Source organism: Elgaria multicarinata, chromosome 4, assembly GCF_023053635.1.
Source record: "Elgaria multicarinata webbii isolate HBS135686 ecotype San Diego chromosome 4, rElgMul1.1.pri, whole genome shotgun sequence".
Taxonomy (NCBI): Eukaryota; Metazoa; Chordata; class Lepidosauria; order Squamata; family Anguidae; genus Elgaria; species Elgaria multicarinata.
In genome coordinates, this window is record NC_086174.1 from 105,650,575 (window position 1) to 105,666,074 (window position 15,500).

Here is a 15,500-nt window from a genome sequence, read left to right on the forward strand (position 1 = left end):
AGAACATGTGAGGAGCTGTTGCTCATGTAAGTTCTCTCCCGTGTATGTGTGTGTGCAATGATCACAGCTTCCACTTCATTTGTAATCATAGGAAGCGGATTCTCCATAAAATGACTGTCAGTGCTACGGAATTCCAAAGCCCAAGTTTGCGCAGCCCTACTAATTAACAACCTTTAAACTCACTTTTTTACTACAAAGAAACTGAGTGGGGGGGGGGGTTGCTCTTGCTTTTGTTTGTTTGGATTCTTGATTATTTACTTCCAACTCAGCACGATTAATTAATGCTTTGTAAAAAGCCTTCAATTATGTAAAATTAATTTGCCTCATTTAAAAAACAACAGTAAAATATATGTGTGTGTGTGTGTATTTAGGTGTGAATTATATGTGCTTTGTCTCATATTTTTCAATGGAATATTTTACTTCCTAGCTGAAAAATCATATGAGATGAAGATTATGGAAGAATCCTACAAAGATGAAATTGGTCGTTTGCAGAAAAGACTCCAGTGGTATGCTGAAAACCAGGAGCTTTTGGATAAAGATGCAGCCCGCCTCAGAGGAGCAAAAGAAGAAATTGATAAACTGAAACTAGAGGTGATTGACGTGTCAGACCCATCCAGTGCAGCTGAAGGGGGCACAAGGCAAAGGCCTTCTAGAGTTAGGCACAGGTCTACTTGCTCACACAGAGCTAAGAAAAAGACTAGAGTAACACAGCCTAAACGTCATGTCTTTAATTGAAACCCTTCCATCGGCCATGATCTCACCCTACCTTGTGATGTCGCCCTACCTTGCATCCCTGTGATTAGAAAGTTAGAATTTAATATTGCAACTGCCATTGGGTTTACATTGGGACTATTGTTCCTTTGGTTGCATAGACAAACAAGAAAGACTGACTCAAGAGCTGTTATACAGTTCAGGGAGTATTTGAACTATAGCGGCCTGTTGGTAAGAGAAGACTTCAGTGAGCGGTGTGCCTAGTTTTAGCCAGAGTTGGGTAGTGGCACTCGGACTGAATCCGTCCACATTGCACCCCCCACATTTCCAATTCAAGACCCACGGTGGGCTCGCATGCTGACACGTCTCTTCCTCTCACGTTTTTGGTTTTTAGATTTCTCTGTCAAAAAGTAGCCAAAAACATAATTTGAACAGCTTGACAGAGTGAGTTTTTCCCCAGCCTGTGTGCTGCCTCTCTCGGTTTCATGGTAGGTCAGGATATGTCTCTCCAGAATCGGTGTCCAGGCCTGAATTCAATTGAACTCTTTCCAATTCAGCATATATGGTTCCAACATTCCACACTTGGCTGCACTGGAATAGAACAACCCTTTCATTTGCCATGTTGGTTGCTGATTTCTCCCTACTGTTTAAATAGTTAGTGAAACCAATAAAACAGAAGGTATAATTTCATATGCACTGTGGTTACCAACTGCAGTGTTTAACGCTCAGTCTTTCACTGGAAAAAGCAAACAAATGTGGCAGAATTTTTGTGTCTCCCTAAAGAATAGATTCCTTACACTTCTCCATGTATTGTGTAGGTTGACAAGCTTAGAAGTGAAGCTGGGAATCAATCTGCACAGCAAAAGAAACGGCTGAAGGACAGGGCAGCAGACGCGAAACGAATTCAGGACCTTGAGCGGCAGGCATGTAGTACAGTCATCTTTTCCTGTTCTATCATTCACAGTAAAATCCAACAAGCCCAGAGAACCGCCCAGAGAGCTTCGGCTATTGTGAACCACCCAGAGAGCTTCAGCTATTGGGCGGTATAAAAATGTAATTAATAAATAAATAAATAAGCAAGCCATCACAACTGCAGTGCTGCTATGGGTGATTTGAAATGCTTATTTATTTATTTATTTATTTAATTACATTTATATACCGCCCCACAGCCGAAGCTCTCTGGGCGGTTTACAACATTTAAACTTATGCTAGGGCAGGAGGAATGGATAAATAGCACTGAGGGAAGGGGCGGAATACAGCCAAATAATCAGCTTTCCGAAATAGTTCCCATGGGTTGAGTCTAACTTAAGTCCCATTCAATTCAATGGGCCTGTTTTAAGTAGGATTAACATTGGATACATCCTCATGTATTTTAATAATAGCTTCTGTTCTTCAAAGCATTGTATCCAAAGAAGAGGTGCCCATTTTCAGATATGTGAGGCGCATTTGGGTGTTGGAGAAGAATCTTCAATCCAGGCTTCAAATATGGCCCACAAATACCTCTGTTAAAAATCAGAGAATAAACTGTTCTTTTATGAATTATATATGTATTTTGTGTAGTTTACACATATGGCTTTAAACTATGATTTTTCTATAGCCTGTTTTCTTTGGTATGTATATGTGGGTAGCAGAGGACTTTGGCTTGGTTCCTAGAACATAGGAAGATGGCTTATACCACATCAGATTATGTGTCCATCTCGCCCATAGTACTGTCTACTCTGGTAGGCAGTGGCTTTCCAGGATCTCAGGCAGAGGTCTTTCCCATCACCCGTCACTTAATTCATTTCAACCGGAGAAGCTGGGGATTGAACCTGGGACCTTCTGCATGCAAAGCATCTGCTCTACACTGAGCTATAGCCCTTCCCCTTGATCTCAAACTGCACTGTATTCATCTCCCCTACCATCTAGCACAGCCTTCCTCAACCTGGGGTGCTCCAGATGTGTTGGACTGCATCTCCCAGAATGCCCCAGCCGGGGCATTCTGGGAGTTGTAGTCCAACACATCTGGAGCGCCCCAGGTTGAGGAAGGCTGATCTAGCAAATCATTTTTGCAGCGAAGGGGACTTGTGATAAAGGTCTGGGTCTGCTATTCAAGATAAAAAAAATAGAAAGTTTTCAAGTACTCTTTTGATCCCAGCCATGTCTTGTTGGTAATAATGCGTTAACATTTGAATTGCTCTTACTAAAACATTCATAGTGCAATCTTGTGCTAACCTCTGCCGAGAAGTGAAGTAAAAGCCCCATTATGTCCGTGTAGCCTTTCAGTCTTGGTCTTAATTACTGGCAAAAGTATCATTTGTCATTGAAAATGACAGGCAATACTTTTTAAGTACGATTTTTTAAAAAACCCTGTTAAAGCTTGTTTCCATAACGAATGCTTAACTTGTTGCCCTACTTTTTGAAAGGTTAAGGAAATGGAAGGGATTCTGAGAAGAAGACACCCAAATTCTTTGCCGGCTTTGATTTATGCTGCTGCTACAGCAGCTTCGGAAGGAGACGGCGATGCTTCGGCTAAAGCTAACACAGTTGATTTCCTTGAAAGAAGAGTGAAAAAGTTAGAAGCAGAACTTGAGGGTAAAGACGATGAATCTAAAAAAAGTCTCCGTGCTATGGAACAGCAGTTTCAAAAAATAAAGGTGATTTAGATTAAACTGTGCTTTTAAGCAGTAGGGCTTCTTTTTTTTGACACGAAGTATAAGAGGCATCTAGGGAACAAAGAAGGGAAACACCATTGAATTAAATACTACCTTTAAATATTCTTTTTAAATTATTGCTATTCTACCATCAAGATTTCAGCACCTTTCTATTATAGACAAGTACCCTGATCTAGCCACATTCATGGACAAGAGCCACCCACAACTCCTGGCTCTGATGTGGATCCAGATCCATATTCATATCAAAAGACATATCCAGAGAATTCATTAGGGCTCAAGTGAACATCACAGTGGGGATGTGCAACCAGATGAATGTTTGCGTCCAAATTAGCAGCGTGTGTGGAGGCTGTTTAGATGTGCAGATCTCTTGCTGGATTCAGGCGCAGCTCTTTCCAAGTCTTGGAGACATTTTTGCTCTACCTCTTACACAATAAAAAATGGGAATGTCTGGTAAACGTTTTATATAGAATGATCAGATATAAAAACAACAATTTTGCTATTGAATGCTAAAATATGGTTCCTGCTATACCCAGCAACCTGCTTGCACACACAAAAATTGTACACAGTGTGAGCAGTGTTCTCTTGCAGCCATGAACTCCTATGAACGCCATTTTATGAAAAGAAGCATCACAAATAGAGATAGGTATTTTCACAGAACTGGAGCCACAATCTCATAGGAGTTTGTAGTTCTTTTAACATTGCTCAAGCAAGCAGGTGTGTATTTGTTTTTGTGGTTTTCTTTGTGTAGCTACTGGTGTATTGTTGGGCAGGGTCTTTTTTTCCTTTTTCTTTTTTGCAAATCCCTTCTTTCTGTCAAAATGAAAGAAAAGAGAGGATGACAAAGGATGTGATTCACCAAACACCATATCCAAATGGCTTCTACTCCTGTCATTGTGTATCCTAAGGGTGGATGTTTGGTGGATGCCATCCATACTCAATAATATGGTAAAGTGCTTTCACTGTAACTATAGATAGAAAATAGAAGACAAATTCAACTGATAACCAATTAAAACCAATAATAGAAGCCAGCAAAGGATGTGAAGAGAGTTGCCAACAGCACCCTACAATCAAAAAAAGGAGAAGAAACTGTCCAAACCAATTAGGGATGATAGGGCCACTGGAATAAATATTTTCACTTCAATATTATTCAAAAACTTCAACTCTAGTAGAAGCATTTGAAATAAATGAAGTGGGGGGGGGAAATGTGAAGCTATAATCATACAGTATTAAAAACCACAAAATTAAAAGCAAGTGTGAAAAGCAATAATTTGATATACATCATTAAAATATTATAAGGTATTTCTTATGCAAATCAATTAAATTTACCTGTGCAGCTTCACTTCATTGTGATCTGTCTTTGCAGCTTCAGTATGAGAAAAGGATCGGGGAGCTCGAACAGCTGCTCGCCTATAAGCTGCTGAACGAGCCCCAGAAGCTTGAGGACAAGACAGCCAACCTGGCAGCACTTGAGCAAGAACTCTGCAGTGTAAACGAAGGCCACGAGGCCACAGTAAAACACCTTCAGGCAGAAATTGATTCCCTTAGAAACCAGATAGCTCAGCTAGAACTCCAGAAGAAGACAACAGCTGATGCCGACCTACAGTCCCTGGAATACCAGGTGGAGCAGGCCCACGCTAAAGCCAAGTTGGTTAGACTAAATCAGGAAGTGATTGCCAAAAACAGAGAGATACAAGACCTCACAAAAACTGTGGAAAGGCTTCAGAAAGAGAGGAGGATCATGCTCTCTGCAAAGGAATCATCTGGCAAAACTGACAATAAAGAAAAACCTTCAGGAAGCATGAAAAAGGATGGTGCCAACTCTAATCAAAGGAACCCCAGAAATGAAGAGTTCTTTCCTGGCACTCTTGATGATAAATTATACCAGCCCAACGCCTTTGCTGATTCTCATATTTCGGAAGTCCTGCAAGAAAACACCCGGCTGAAAGATGAATTAGGAAAGCTGACCCTTGAGCTGAACCAACAACGGGTCAAAGCTCAGGCAGCACTGGCAAACTCTGAAAGTCTTGTAAGAAGGTAATCTGTCCGTTGCTGTGCAACTTTTAAAACGCTATGGCTGAGGGTCACTCCTTGGCTTAGAGCGCTAGTGAGAGGCAAATTAAATAGATTCCATAGGTTCCCTGAAGTGTACACAGAGTTCCCTGGTAGCACAGGCTGCCCTGTTCCCAGTCATGTTGGGAGTAGCTCTGCACACAAGTAAACCGGTCAAACTAGATGCAACCCAGCTTTATTTGTCTTCCAAGCACAGCTCCCACTGGCACCAATTGAGTCTTTCCATGTTCATTGCATTGTTTTAGAAATAGATGGGTTCTCACACACAAGGGGTGCGCTGCCTCCCATGCACCTGCAACTTCTGTTTTCATAGGTTGTGGAGTGTGATATCTGAACCCAGACCAATGGGTTGTTTAGGGGTTAAAATCCCACTGGTTAACCCATGGTTTGTTGTTGGGTTAACCACTGGATTATTTAGCCCCTAAACAACCCATCAGTCTGGGTTTGGATGACACACTCCACAACCTATGAAGGTGCAGAACATGGGTTGTGCAGTAAAAGCGGAAGAGATGGGCGCACTGCAGGTAATGCCCCCACTTGTGCACAACAGCCCACCTGTTTTTAATCCAATGGGTTGTCATTGCGTTCAAACAGGCCCAGAGAGTCCTGATCTGGTTTGACCTCCTTTCCACTAGGCTTTGTATGTTTAGAATACAAAGCATGCAAGCACACCAGTGCTAAAGGTGTGACTAATGTTGCATTTAGTTTGGTTCCAAAACGGACATCTCCTTAGCATTCCCATCCTGTGCCTCTCTTTTATATAGTGGGGCCAAGCAATATTGTACACCAAGAACTGTGGGCAGGAAAGGAATCATTTTACATTCTGCTGCAGGACCGTTGCTGAAATGAAAGTATATTCAAACGTAAATCAGCATGTGCTTTGCTTTGGATGAAAATGGGGGTGTATTATTCTCTACTGTTACAACAGGTGTTCCTTTTTTCTTCTTCTTTTACTACATTTATAGGGCAAAGGAAGACTCGGAAGAATACATTGCAGCCCTTAAAGTATCACATCAGAAAGAGCTGGAGAAGATCCTTTGTCAGCATGCGATGGAACATTCTGCTTCCAAAACAGCTGAGTTGAATAGCAAAGTTTCAACACAAGAGGTAAGATAGAACAGTTGTCAGTACCAGTGCTTTAAAAAAAAAACTTGAGAGGTTTCCTGTTTTTCCACATTTTTACTGTAAGGTTGCCTTCCAGATGTTGTCTCACGCCAAGTATAATTTATGAAGGAAGCAAGATAGCCATGCACACTTAAAGGTGTAAGGTTAAGTGAGAAAACATGCATCAGCTGCTACTAGAAGAGAAGTTTGGGAAATAACTATATACGTCCATCTCTTCCACTGAACTGGCAAACATCAACTTACTGTAACTTCTTTTCTCCCCCCGCCCCCAACAGCCACATGCACTGCCGTCTTTGCTCTCTTTTGCCCTTTTATCAGAGACCTGTGCATGCATGTATTCATTCATTAAGTGAGCTTCCCTTCAGGGCACAAGAAGCTGCCGTGGGAGACCCGTACGCAAAGCTTCTGCCTTTTATTCTCTATGAAGCTCCTTTCACTTTGCAAAGCAAAAGTTCCCTCATATTCTCTTCTCATCACAGCACATCTTAATTGCTGCAAAGCCCTTCCATCTTCCCGTATAGTAATCAGGGCTTCATCTGCTTGACATAGTCTCCTTTCCTAAAATCAACCTGCCTGCCGTGCATAAAACCTTCCCCTCTCACTGTGCACCAAAAAGAGCAATTAAGGGCGTTTAATTTAGAAAGGAAGTCATTGAAAAGATCCGTGATGATAAATTGTGTGAATAATCTTAAGGTATATAAGAACTTCCTGTTCTCAGTATGCAGATGTTCAAGAACATCTTCCAAAACTAGCAGGCAGCATTTTTGAAGGAAAATAGAAGAAACCGTGCATACAGACATACTTGGTTCCTGGCAGTTGGTATTGCAAGATAGTGCAACAGCTGCAAAGCGTAGTGTGTGTGGCATACCCAGTGTGCAGCTGTTGTAAAGAAGGCAAACTCCATGTGAGGCATTATTTGAAAAGGAATTGAGAATAAAACTGTCGGTATCATATTGCCTTTATACAAATCTAGGGTGCAACCACACGTAGAATATTGTGTACAGTTCTGGTCACCACACCTAAAAAAGGATATTATAGAGCTGGGAAAAGTACAGAAAAGGGCAACTAAAACGATCAAGGGACTGGAGCATCTCCCCTATGAGGGAAGGTTATAACAGCTGGGATTGTTTAGCTTGGGGAAAAAGAGGTTAAGGGGAGACATGAAAGAGGGGCACAAAATTATGCATGGTGTGGAGAATGTGGATAGGGAGACCCTTTTCTCCCTCTCTCAAAATACTAGAATCCGGGATCCTCCCATGAAACTGATTGGTGGGAGATCCTGGACAGATAAAAGGAAGTACTTCACACAGAGCATAGTTAAATTATGGAACTCACTACCACAAGATGCGGTGATGGCCACCAATTTGGATGGCTTGAAAAGGGGGTTGGATAAATTCCTGGAGGCAAAGGTTGTCAATGGCTACTAGCCCTGCTGGTTGTGTGCTATCTCCAGTATTCGAGGCAGTAAGCGTGTGTGTGCCAGTTGCTGGGGAACATGGGTGGGAGGGTGCTGTTGCACCATGCCCTGCCTTGTTGGTCCCTGGCCAATGGCTGGTTGGCCACTGTGTGAACAGAGTGCTGGACTAGATGGACCCTTGGTCTGGTCCAGCAGGGCTGTTCTTATGTTCCTAGCTAGGGTAACCTGGTGTACAGCATCAGGAGTGCTTGCTTTGTATATAGGAAGCTTTGGTTTGTGGTCCCCACTCAGGGTTCAACTATATCTTCCGTCTCAACATCATCTCCTTAAAGTCTGACAAGCGTTTCTGTGCAAGCCAGGGCTGGGCAAAGCGCTTGGCAGTGCTTAATCCTTCCTTTTAATGCTTGTTCTTCTGCAATGTCCCCCTATCAGCTGCTTCTGCACCCCCACAGCCCCATCTGAGCCTAAATTTGCTCCAGACTTTAAAGACGTGAGTCTGAGGCAGGACAAAATTTACTGGGTAGCATGGTCAAGGCACTGTTTTTCAAACTCTTGCTACTGGGAGGCTAAAATGCTGCTCTAAATTCCTTGTTGGAACAGTCAAGTGCAAATGTTAACAAGAAACTAATGTTAACACTATTTATTTATTTTTTTAAAAAAATAGAGTTCTATATGGAGAAGAGATAGCACATCATTAGTTAGCACATCATGCTGTTATCCCCAAATGTCTGTGGCTGCTGTATATTGTGAAAGATAAGACCTCTCCCTAGAATGATCAGGTATGGCACACAGATCTAAATATATCACTGAGGTGGTGCTGTAGAACTGCAGTTATAATCTTGTGTGCTTTTAACTGGAGTAGTTAAAGTACAGCCCCCCGAGTGCTGTATGTTTACTCCGACATAAATCCCATTGATTTTAGTGCAGCCCCCTACTCAGCAAAAGTGCAAGTTGTTAAAGCACAGTACCACACGAGGTCAGCTCACAGTAAGATTCAAGAAGTACTTTCTCTTAAAAAGAAATATAATACTTTAATAACTGAGGATGATTAAATCTTTCCATAGATCTTTATTAAACATCTTCAACAACAAGTTCGTGAGTTGCGGAGAGATCAAGAAGCCCTTGCAGTTTCACAAAAGAGAGAGGAAATCCTTCAGAAAGAGGTAAACAGAAAGTCTGAGTACTTTAAACTGTTATACTAATTTGATTCTTGAAAGCCAGTTAATAAAAACATGTCATATAGTGGGCTATAATTTATTAAACCAAGGACAACTCTGTTGCCTGCACTCTGCTCTCATTTCCCCCTTTCCTTGTATACTAGCTTTGGTGCTTGTATGGTCATGACTTTAAATCAGGGTTTCCCATTTCATCAGAGAATGGTAAACTGTGTTTTAATCTTGAACTCCAAACCATTATACAAACCAGGGTCTGATCCTGGTTTTGTATTGTAATTTGGAGTCGTAAGAACTTTAGTAAACACAAATTTACTAAAGTGCAGTAACTACTGCACATAAGCACAGGAGTTACTGTGAATTTGTGCAAATTAATTTTTGTGAACCGCCCAGAGAGCTTCGGCTATTGGGCGGTATAAAAATGTAATAAATAAATAAATAAATAAATAAATCTCTCTAAACATTTTTTTTTAAGTTAAATATGCACAAATCTCCCTGAAGGTGAAAAAAGAGTCACTGTCTAGGGAGGTGACCAAGTGGAGGAGTAAATCGACTAGTGTCATTTGAAGACGTAATAGAGAGGGGATATCCTTAGCGAGATCATAAGGACAAATCAGTTTTTTTGGCACTCATGCCAGGCAACTCTGTAGCTCTTTCTGACAGCCATGCACAAGGCATCATGCCGGGTTCACACATCATGACAAGCTAGTCTGAAATCAAGCCACCTTGAACAAGCCATGGGTTCTCATTGCGGCTTGTGCATGGTTAAACCATGCTGAGGAAACTGCTGGGTTCAGACATCACAAGCCAACTTGAAATAAACAAGGCTGATAACCCACCGTGGTTGTCATGTCATGTGAACCAGGTCAATGGAAATTCTGGTTTAAAGTAACCATTATAGAAGTGCTAGATGGGGCACGGATGGAGCAAGAAAGAGCACAGGCATGTCACTTGTTTCCAGCTTAATAAAGTTGGTTTATTACCAAATTCCATGTTAGGCATAGTTAGGAATGGAATTGAGAATAAAACCACCAATACCATAACTGCCCTTTATGCTACCTCCAGTAGTAGAGGCAGTAAGTCTATGTACACCTGTTGCTGGGGAACATGGGCGGAAGGGTGCTGTTGCACTTATGTCATGCTTGAGGGTTTCAAGTGGGCAGCTGGTTGGCCACGTTGTGAATAGAATGCTGGACTATATGGACCCTTGGTCTGATCCAGCATGGCTCTTCTAATGTTCTTATTAAGCTGGGCTTGTAATGGCAAAAGCTCAATCTGGTTCGTGTAGTGCTTCACAACCTTCACCTAATGAATTGCAGTAACATGATGAAAGCAACATGTAAAAACTAACCTTTCATTTTAAATTGAGTTAGATTGAAACAGAACTTCATAAAAAAGTTACAATTCCGATATCAGGTAATCTTGTTCAAATGCGTTTTTGTCTCCTGTTCGAATGGGTTTATTTTAAAAGAAACCTTACTGTTTTATTAGAGATCCACAGAAATTTGAGTTCATCGACACATGTAGTTCACAGTACAGTTCCTGGCTTATTTAATAGTAGACTCATATAGGACATCTAGGGGATTAAAAGCAATATGGGGGCAGACAGATTCCTCTTTCCTATTTGGAGTAAGCAGCCAGTCAGAACTCTGCACTCAGCATTAATTAATTAGTTAATTACATTTCTTTACCACCCAATAATAGCTGAAGCTCTCTGGCTTCCAGTTAACAGACCCTCATTGAAAATGATATAAAATTGTATCATATTAAAGATGAATAAAATTGTATCAGATTAACAAAGCCCTCTGGAAGAGGCTGCAAGGAACAAGGATCCCTATTCATGGTGGTCCTGCCATTGTGTCCAGACATTTTGGAAAACTATTTTTGAAATTATTTTAGAACTAGTACAACAACTCCTGATTAGACTCCAGAGGAAGGTAAAAAACGTAACCAATAATTAAGTATTGATTGCAGCAGCCAGAATAGAAATTCCACAAAACTGCAAAAAGGGCACAGGATATAGAGTTCACAGTTGGTTCTAAAAAGTTTCAAGAGATTGGTCTTGCAGAGAAATAAGAGGTGATACCAAACCAGATCTTTCTTTCTTTTATTTTTTTAAGAAACATGGTTCCCTTTTATAGTACAGATTTTCTGTGTTGTCCCTCTTTCTTCTACAGAGATTATATTACTTGAAAAATCAATGTAAACGTCTGTTAATACTTACCTGTTAAAATCTGTTGGCAAATAGGAACTATGCAATCCTTTGTTCTTCCTAGTTTGTGGTAAGGTCTGTTATTGTAACTTCATTGTTGTTGCATTTTTATTTTTATTTTTGTAGAAGTTCAATAAATAGTTTAATTTTAAAATTAATTTTTTAAAAAACCCTGATCATTTCCCAATCCCACATTTTAGATGGCAAAACTGTTAGAAGAACTCGGAGAGGCTAGAGAGAGCCAGAGCCCTGAGATGAAACGCTTTGTGTGTCTAGAAAGGAAGATCAAACAGTTGGAATCCAGATACGAACAAAGAGAGCAAGAACTTCAACAGGTAAATAAAACAGGGAGTTCTTAGCTGAAAAGGTCAGTGTTTCATGTGTGTATTGGATTTTTGCAACCTGGCAGCTATAGCAACCATTCTGTAATATAATAAGCACCCACTGTCTTATGGCCTTCCAGATGTGATGAACTACAACTCTCATCAACCCCAGCCACCATGTAACATCTTCCTTTTATCCTCTTCCTTCTGTACTGGAGTGCTGCTGTTTTTTCTGCCTCCTCTTAAAACCTTGACAAAATGTCTCTTTTATTCTTATTTAAATAGTTCAGCCTAATAGCCCTTAGAACCTAATAAGTAATTCTGATTTGATCATAACTGTGAATTCTAACAAATGTGCTAATATAACCTTTTTTCCCTCTGCATGTGTTAATGAGCTCTTTTCACAATTTGGTTGTTAAGATCTGGGGCTTGTTATTGGTCTCAGGAAAGAAAGCACACAAGTCCACAGGGCATATTTCATAGACTCAGTCACGGGAAGAAAACTGCACCCGTGCCGCTTCTGAGACTTCAGTTGACCATAATTTGTCTGTAACTTTTGAATGTTATTTGTAGAATCTTTTCCTTTTCCCAAGGGCTTTTTTTTTTAACAAGCATGAAAAAAAGTGTGTGTAAATTTTCTGATCATGAAATAGTTAAAAGTTAGAATTATGTTGTACTATCATATCAATGAACATGTGTCCAGAAGTTGCGTCTAGAGATCAATATATTCCCTTGCAATGCAGGTAATACAGGAAACACAGCATATTGCAGAGGTGGAACAAATCCAGGAAACTGAGAAATGGAGAAAGCTCGCACTGCTGAAGAATCAAGAGTTGGAAAAATTTCGCATAGAACTAGATTCAATGTTGGATGTTCTACGGCAACTGCAGAAACAAGGCGTTATCATTCCAGTAGGTGGCTCAAACGTGCCAGAAAGTTACTGGAAAATCTAAATGCGCACAAGTTAATCGGAGAAGGGATGTTTTAACAGAAATAGAAGTAAGCTGAAAGCATTCCATAGAGATCACTAGTTTATTTTTAAGGCAGTGTCCAGATTTCTACTATTTAAATTTATCTCTGTTGATATTTATTACTGTATGTATTAAATACTGAATGCAAATTCAGAATGTCAACCCCGTGTTTTGTTTTGTTTTGCCAATCCAATCACTAAAAAGTTCTTCATACTTTATTGGATGTGTTAAAAATGCTTTGTCTACTTTAGTAAACTCACTTCCAGTTCTGCCCTTACAAGGTTTCTGAGAAGCTTGGGTGATGTGACCAGGTTTATTTAACAATTGGTGATTAGGTAGCTGGAACCAGAGGCACAGAATAACGTTGACTTTCTATTGCCTTGTTATTTTGGCCAGCAAACGTCATCCTTCATTCCTCCCCCTGACCCTGTATGAGTAAAGGAGCTTCTTCCCCATTGTGGAAATGAAATCTGCCATAGATCTCTTTCAAATATGAAGCTTTGTGCTACAAGGTATACAGCAAAGCAAAACCACTCAGCCCTGTATACTAGTAATATCATATTGGATTCCTATGTATTGAAATTATGCCAAATGGCAACCATCGAAGCTGTGTTGGTTTAGTGTAGCCTATTTATTTATTTATTTATTTATTTATTTATTACACTTATATACCGTTCCCATAGCCAGGGCTCTCTGGGCGGTTTACAGAAATTCTAAAATTGAGGTAAAAACAAGTATACAAAATTTAAAACTCTAAAACACAGAACATACACACATAAAGCATTAATAACCAATTATAGTTCTGAACTGGAACATAAGAAATTGATTGCCAGTGCTTATACTGTGGGAGGTTGGGGGGGGCGTGTATTTGCTGGGTCAGGGCACATTAATTCGTCTCTTTAAAAAAAATGTGACAAAACTCTCTGCTAAAATGCAGTATTTGCACAGATGACTCTCATTACAACTCAATACTTTTTCTCATTTTCCATTATGTGACACTGTCCACTCTTTGTACCTTATCCTTCAACAGCCTTTATTCACACTAGAATTTTCTATTCCCTTGTTTTCCTCATCTACTCTTGAAATTGTCCCCTACTCCATGCTAATCTTGTTTTCTATTTTAAATTTTCCTCTGTGGGGCTGGGCTTTTCCTTAACTAAGTTTTTAAAAAGATGAAGAGAGAGGTCTTGTTACTGACCTAGTTGTCTCTATGGGTGGTTGCAGGTGGCTTAGTATAATGTCCAAAACCAGAGCGGCAAAAAAAACCCTGCCAGCCCGTCCTCATGATCTCACTAGTAAGATCCCTTCCCTATTACAGCTTGAAATAGCACTAGTCAATTTACTCCTCCTCTTGGTCACCTTCCTAGACAGCAGCTAGGATTTAGACCAGGCTAAATCCCGGGGTGATCCCTGGGATCATCCCTGTGCGTCCACATGATGCACAGGAGATCCCGAGATCAGGGAGGGATGAGCCCTCCCTTGCCCCGGGAATTCGCCCTCCCCTTTAAGCCCAGTTTTTCTGCAGACTCGGGCTGAGCCTGAGAATGCGGAATGTGTGGTCAGGCGCTGTGATTCCTCGCGAGGAGCTGGGACCTGCGCCCATCGGGGGGGAGCGTGGAAAGTAATTTAAAAAACAAACTAACAAACACCTTACCTTTTGCACTCGAGCGTTCATGCACTGCTGCTCCTTTAAGAAAATTTAAAAATGCCAGGCCGTGTTATCTTGCGATAAAACCATAGCGAGATCTTCACCCCGCCATCATAGACTAACAGGTAGGTCTAGCTAAGGACAGCGACACGTTTTATTTTTCACCTTTGGGGAGATTTGCACAAATTTAACTTTTTAAACTTTCGGGGAGATTTGCGTAAATCTCTCCAAAGGTGAAAAAAAATTCTACAAAAATCCCTCAACTCCGCTAATGAGCACAAATGCTGAGGTTGTGCTGCAAAGGCCCACGCGATATGAGTCAGGAGCAGGCCAGAGGACTAACAGGGAAAGAAGCCGTAGAGTACCTGATCGTCTTGGGAGTAACATGGTTTCGCAAGTGAACAACCAACTCACTGTAGTTTATTCTCAGGGTGGCTTATTGTGACATGTGAACTCAACCGCTGTGTTTTTGCTCAGTAAGACTAGCCATGTCTGTTGTTCAGCAGTAGATTTCTGTGGACTGTGGGTGGTACCCTTGATTCTATTTCTGATGATTTCCATGGGATCTTACCCCAAGCAAGCCTGATTCAAGGCCAGACAAATTTATTAGAGGCACATGTCAATAACTATTGGCCTCAACAATCGGACTCTACGTACCTGTGCTTATCAGATGATGGAGGCAAGCAATCAGAAATGAAGGAAGCATGATTTACTTCTGTGTTTTAACACACAGCTGGCTACTGCTGGAGACAGGATGCTGGGATACAACGTTGGCTTAATCCAGCAAGATAGCTCTCAAAACATTAGGTAGATTTCCCTTTTGCCTTGTCCTGCTCCTAGTTTTAGGCTTTGCTAATTAACAGTGAAGAATTAAGGTAATGTCTTCTCTGTGTTTTTAATTGGGATAAATTAGGATAATATACATTTTTCATGTACTGCACAGATGAAGGCTTACTAAATAGCAACATGTACACCCAATAACTAATAGCTATGCTGTAATAATAGGATGTATGCTAGTAACAAAGGCACGCATACCAAAAAATAGAAACTACAAGAGCATACATAAGGTGCATGTGTGTGTACAGTACTAAGATCTATATACGTGTTCAGTATGGCAACATGTAGGCTCTAACTCCACAAGGGACATCACAGTTGTAGCATTTGCACAGAAAGTAATGCTGAACTGCTCACATAAAA

General features: G+C 40.8%; 1 protein-coding gene across 1 annotated transcript in view; it reads left to right on the top strand.

Annotated features, from left to right (window-relative positions):
• The window catches only part of CEP162 (centrosomal protein 162), a 45,455-nt gene extending 32,582 nt beyond the window's left edge, over positions 1-12,873 (top strand). Inside the window, exons 21-28 of the mRNA XM_063124901.1 lie at positions 428-591; positions 1,530-1,634; positions 3,117-3,347; positions 4,729-5,399; positions 6,401-6,542; positions 9,042-9,140; positions 11,562-11,696; positions 12,428-12,873. Of these exons, the coding sequence (XP_062980971.1) occupies positions 428-591; positions 1,530-1,634; positions 3,117-3,347; positions 4,729-5,399; positions 6,401-6,542; positions 9,042-9,140; positions 11,562-11,696; positions 12,428-12,637 (1,757 nt within the window). The 3' untranslated portion in view covers positions 12,638-12,873. The remainder of the gene's footprint in view (positions 1-427; positions 592-1,529; positions 1,635-3,116; positions 3,348-4,728; positions 5,400-6,400; positions 6,543-9,041; positions 9,141-11,561; positions 11,697-12,427) is intronic.
• The last annotated feature ends 2,627 nt before the right edge of the window (positions 12,874-15,500 follow it).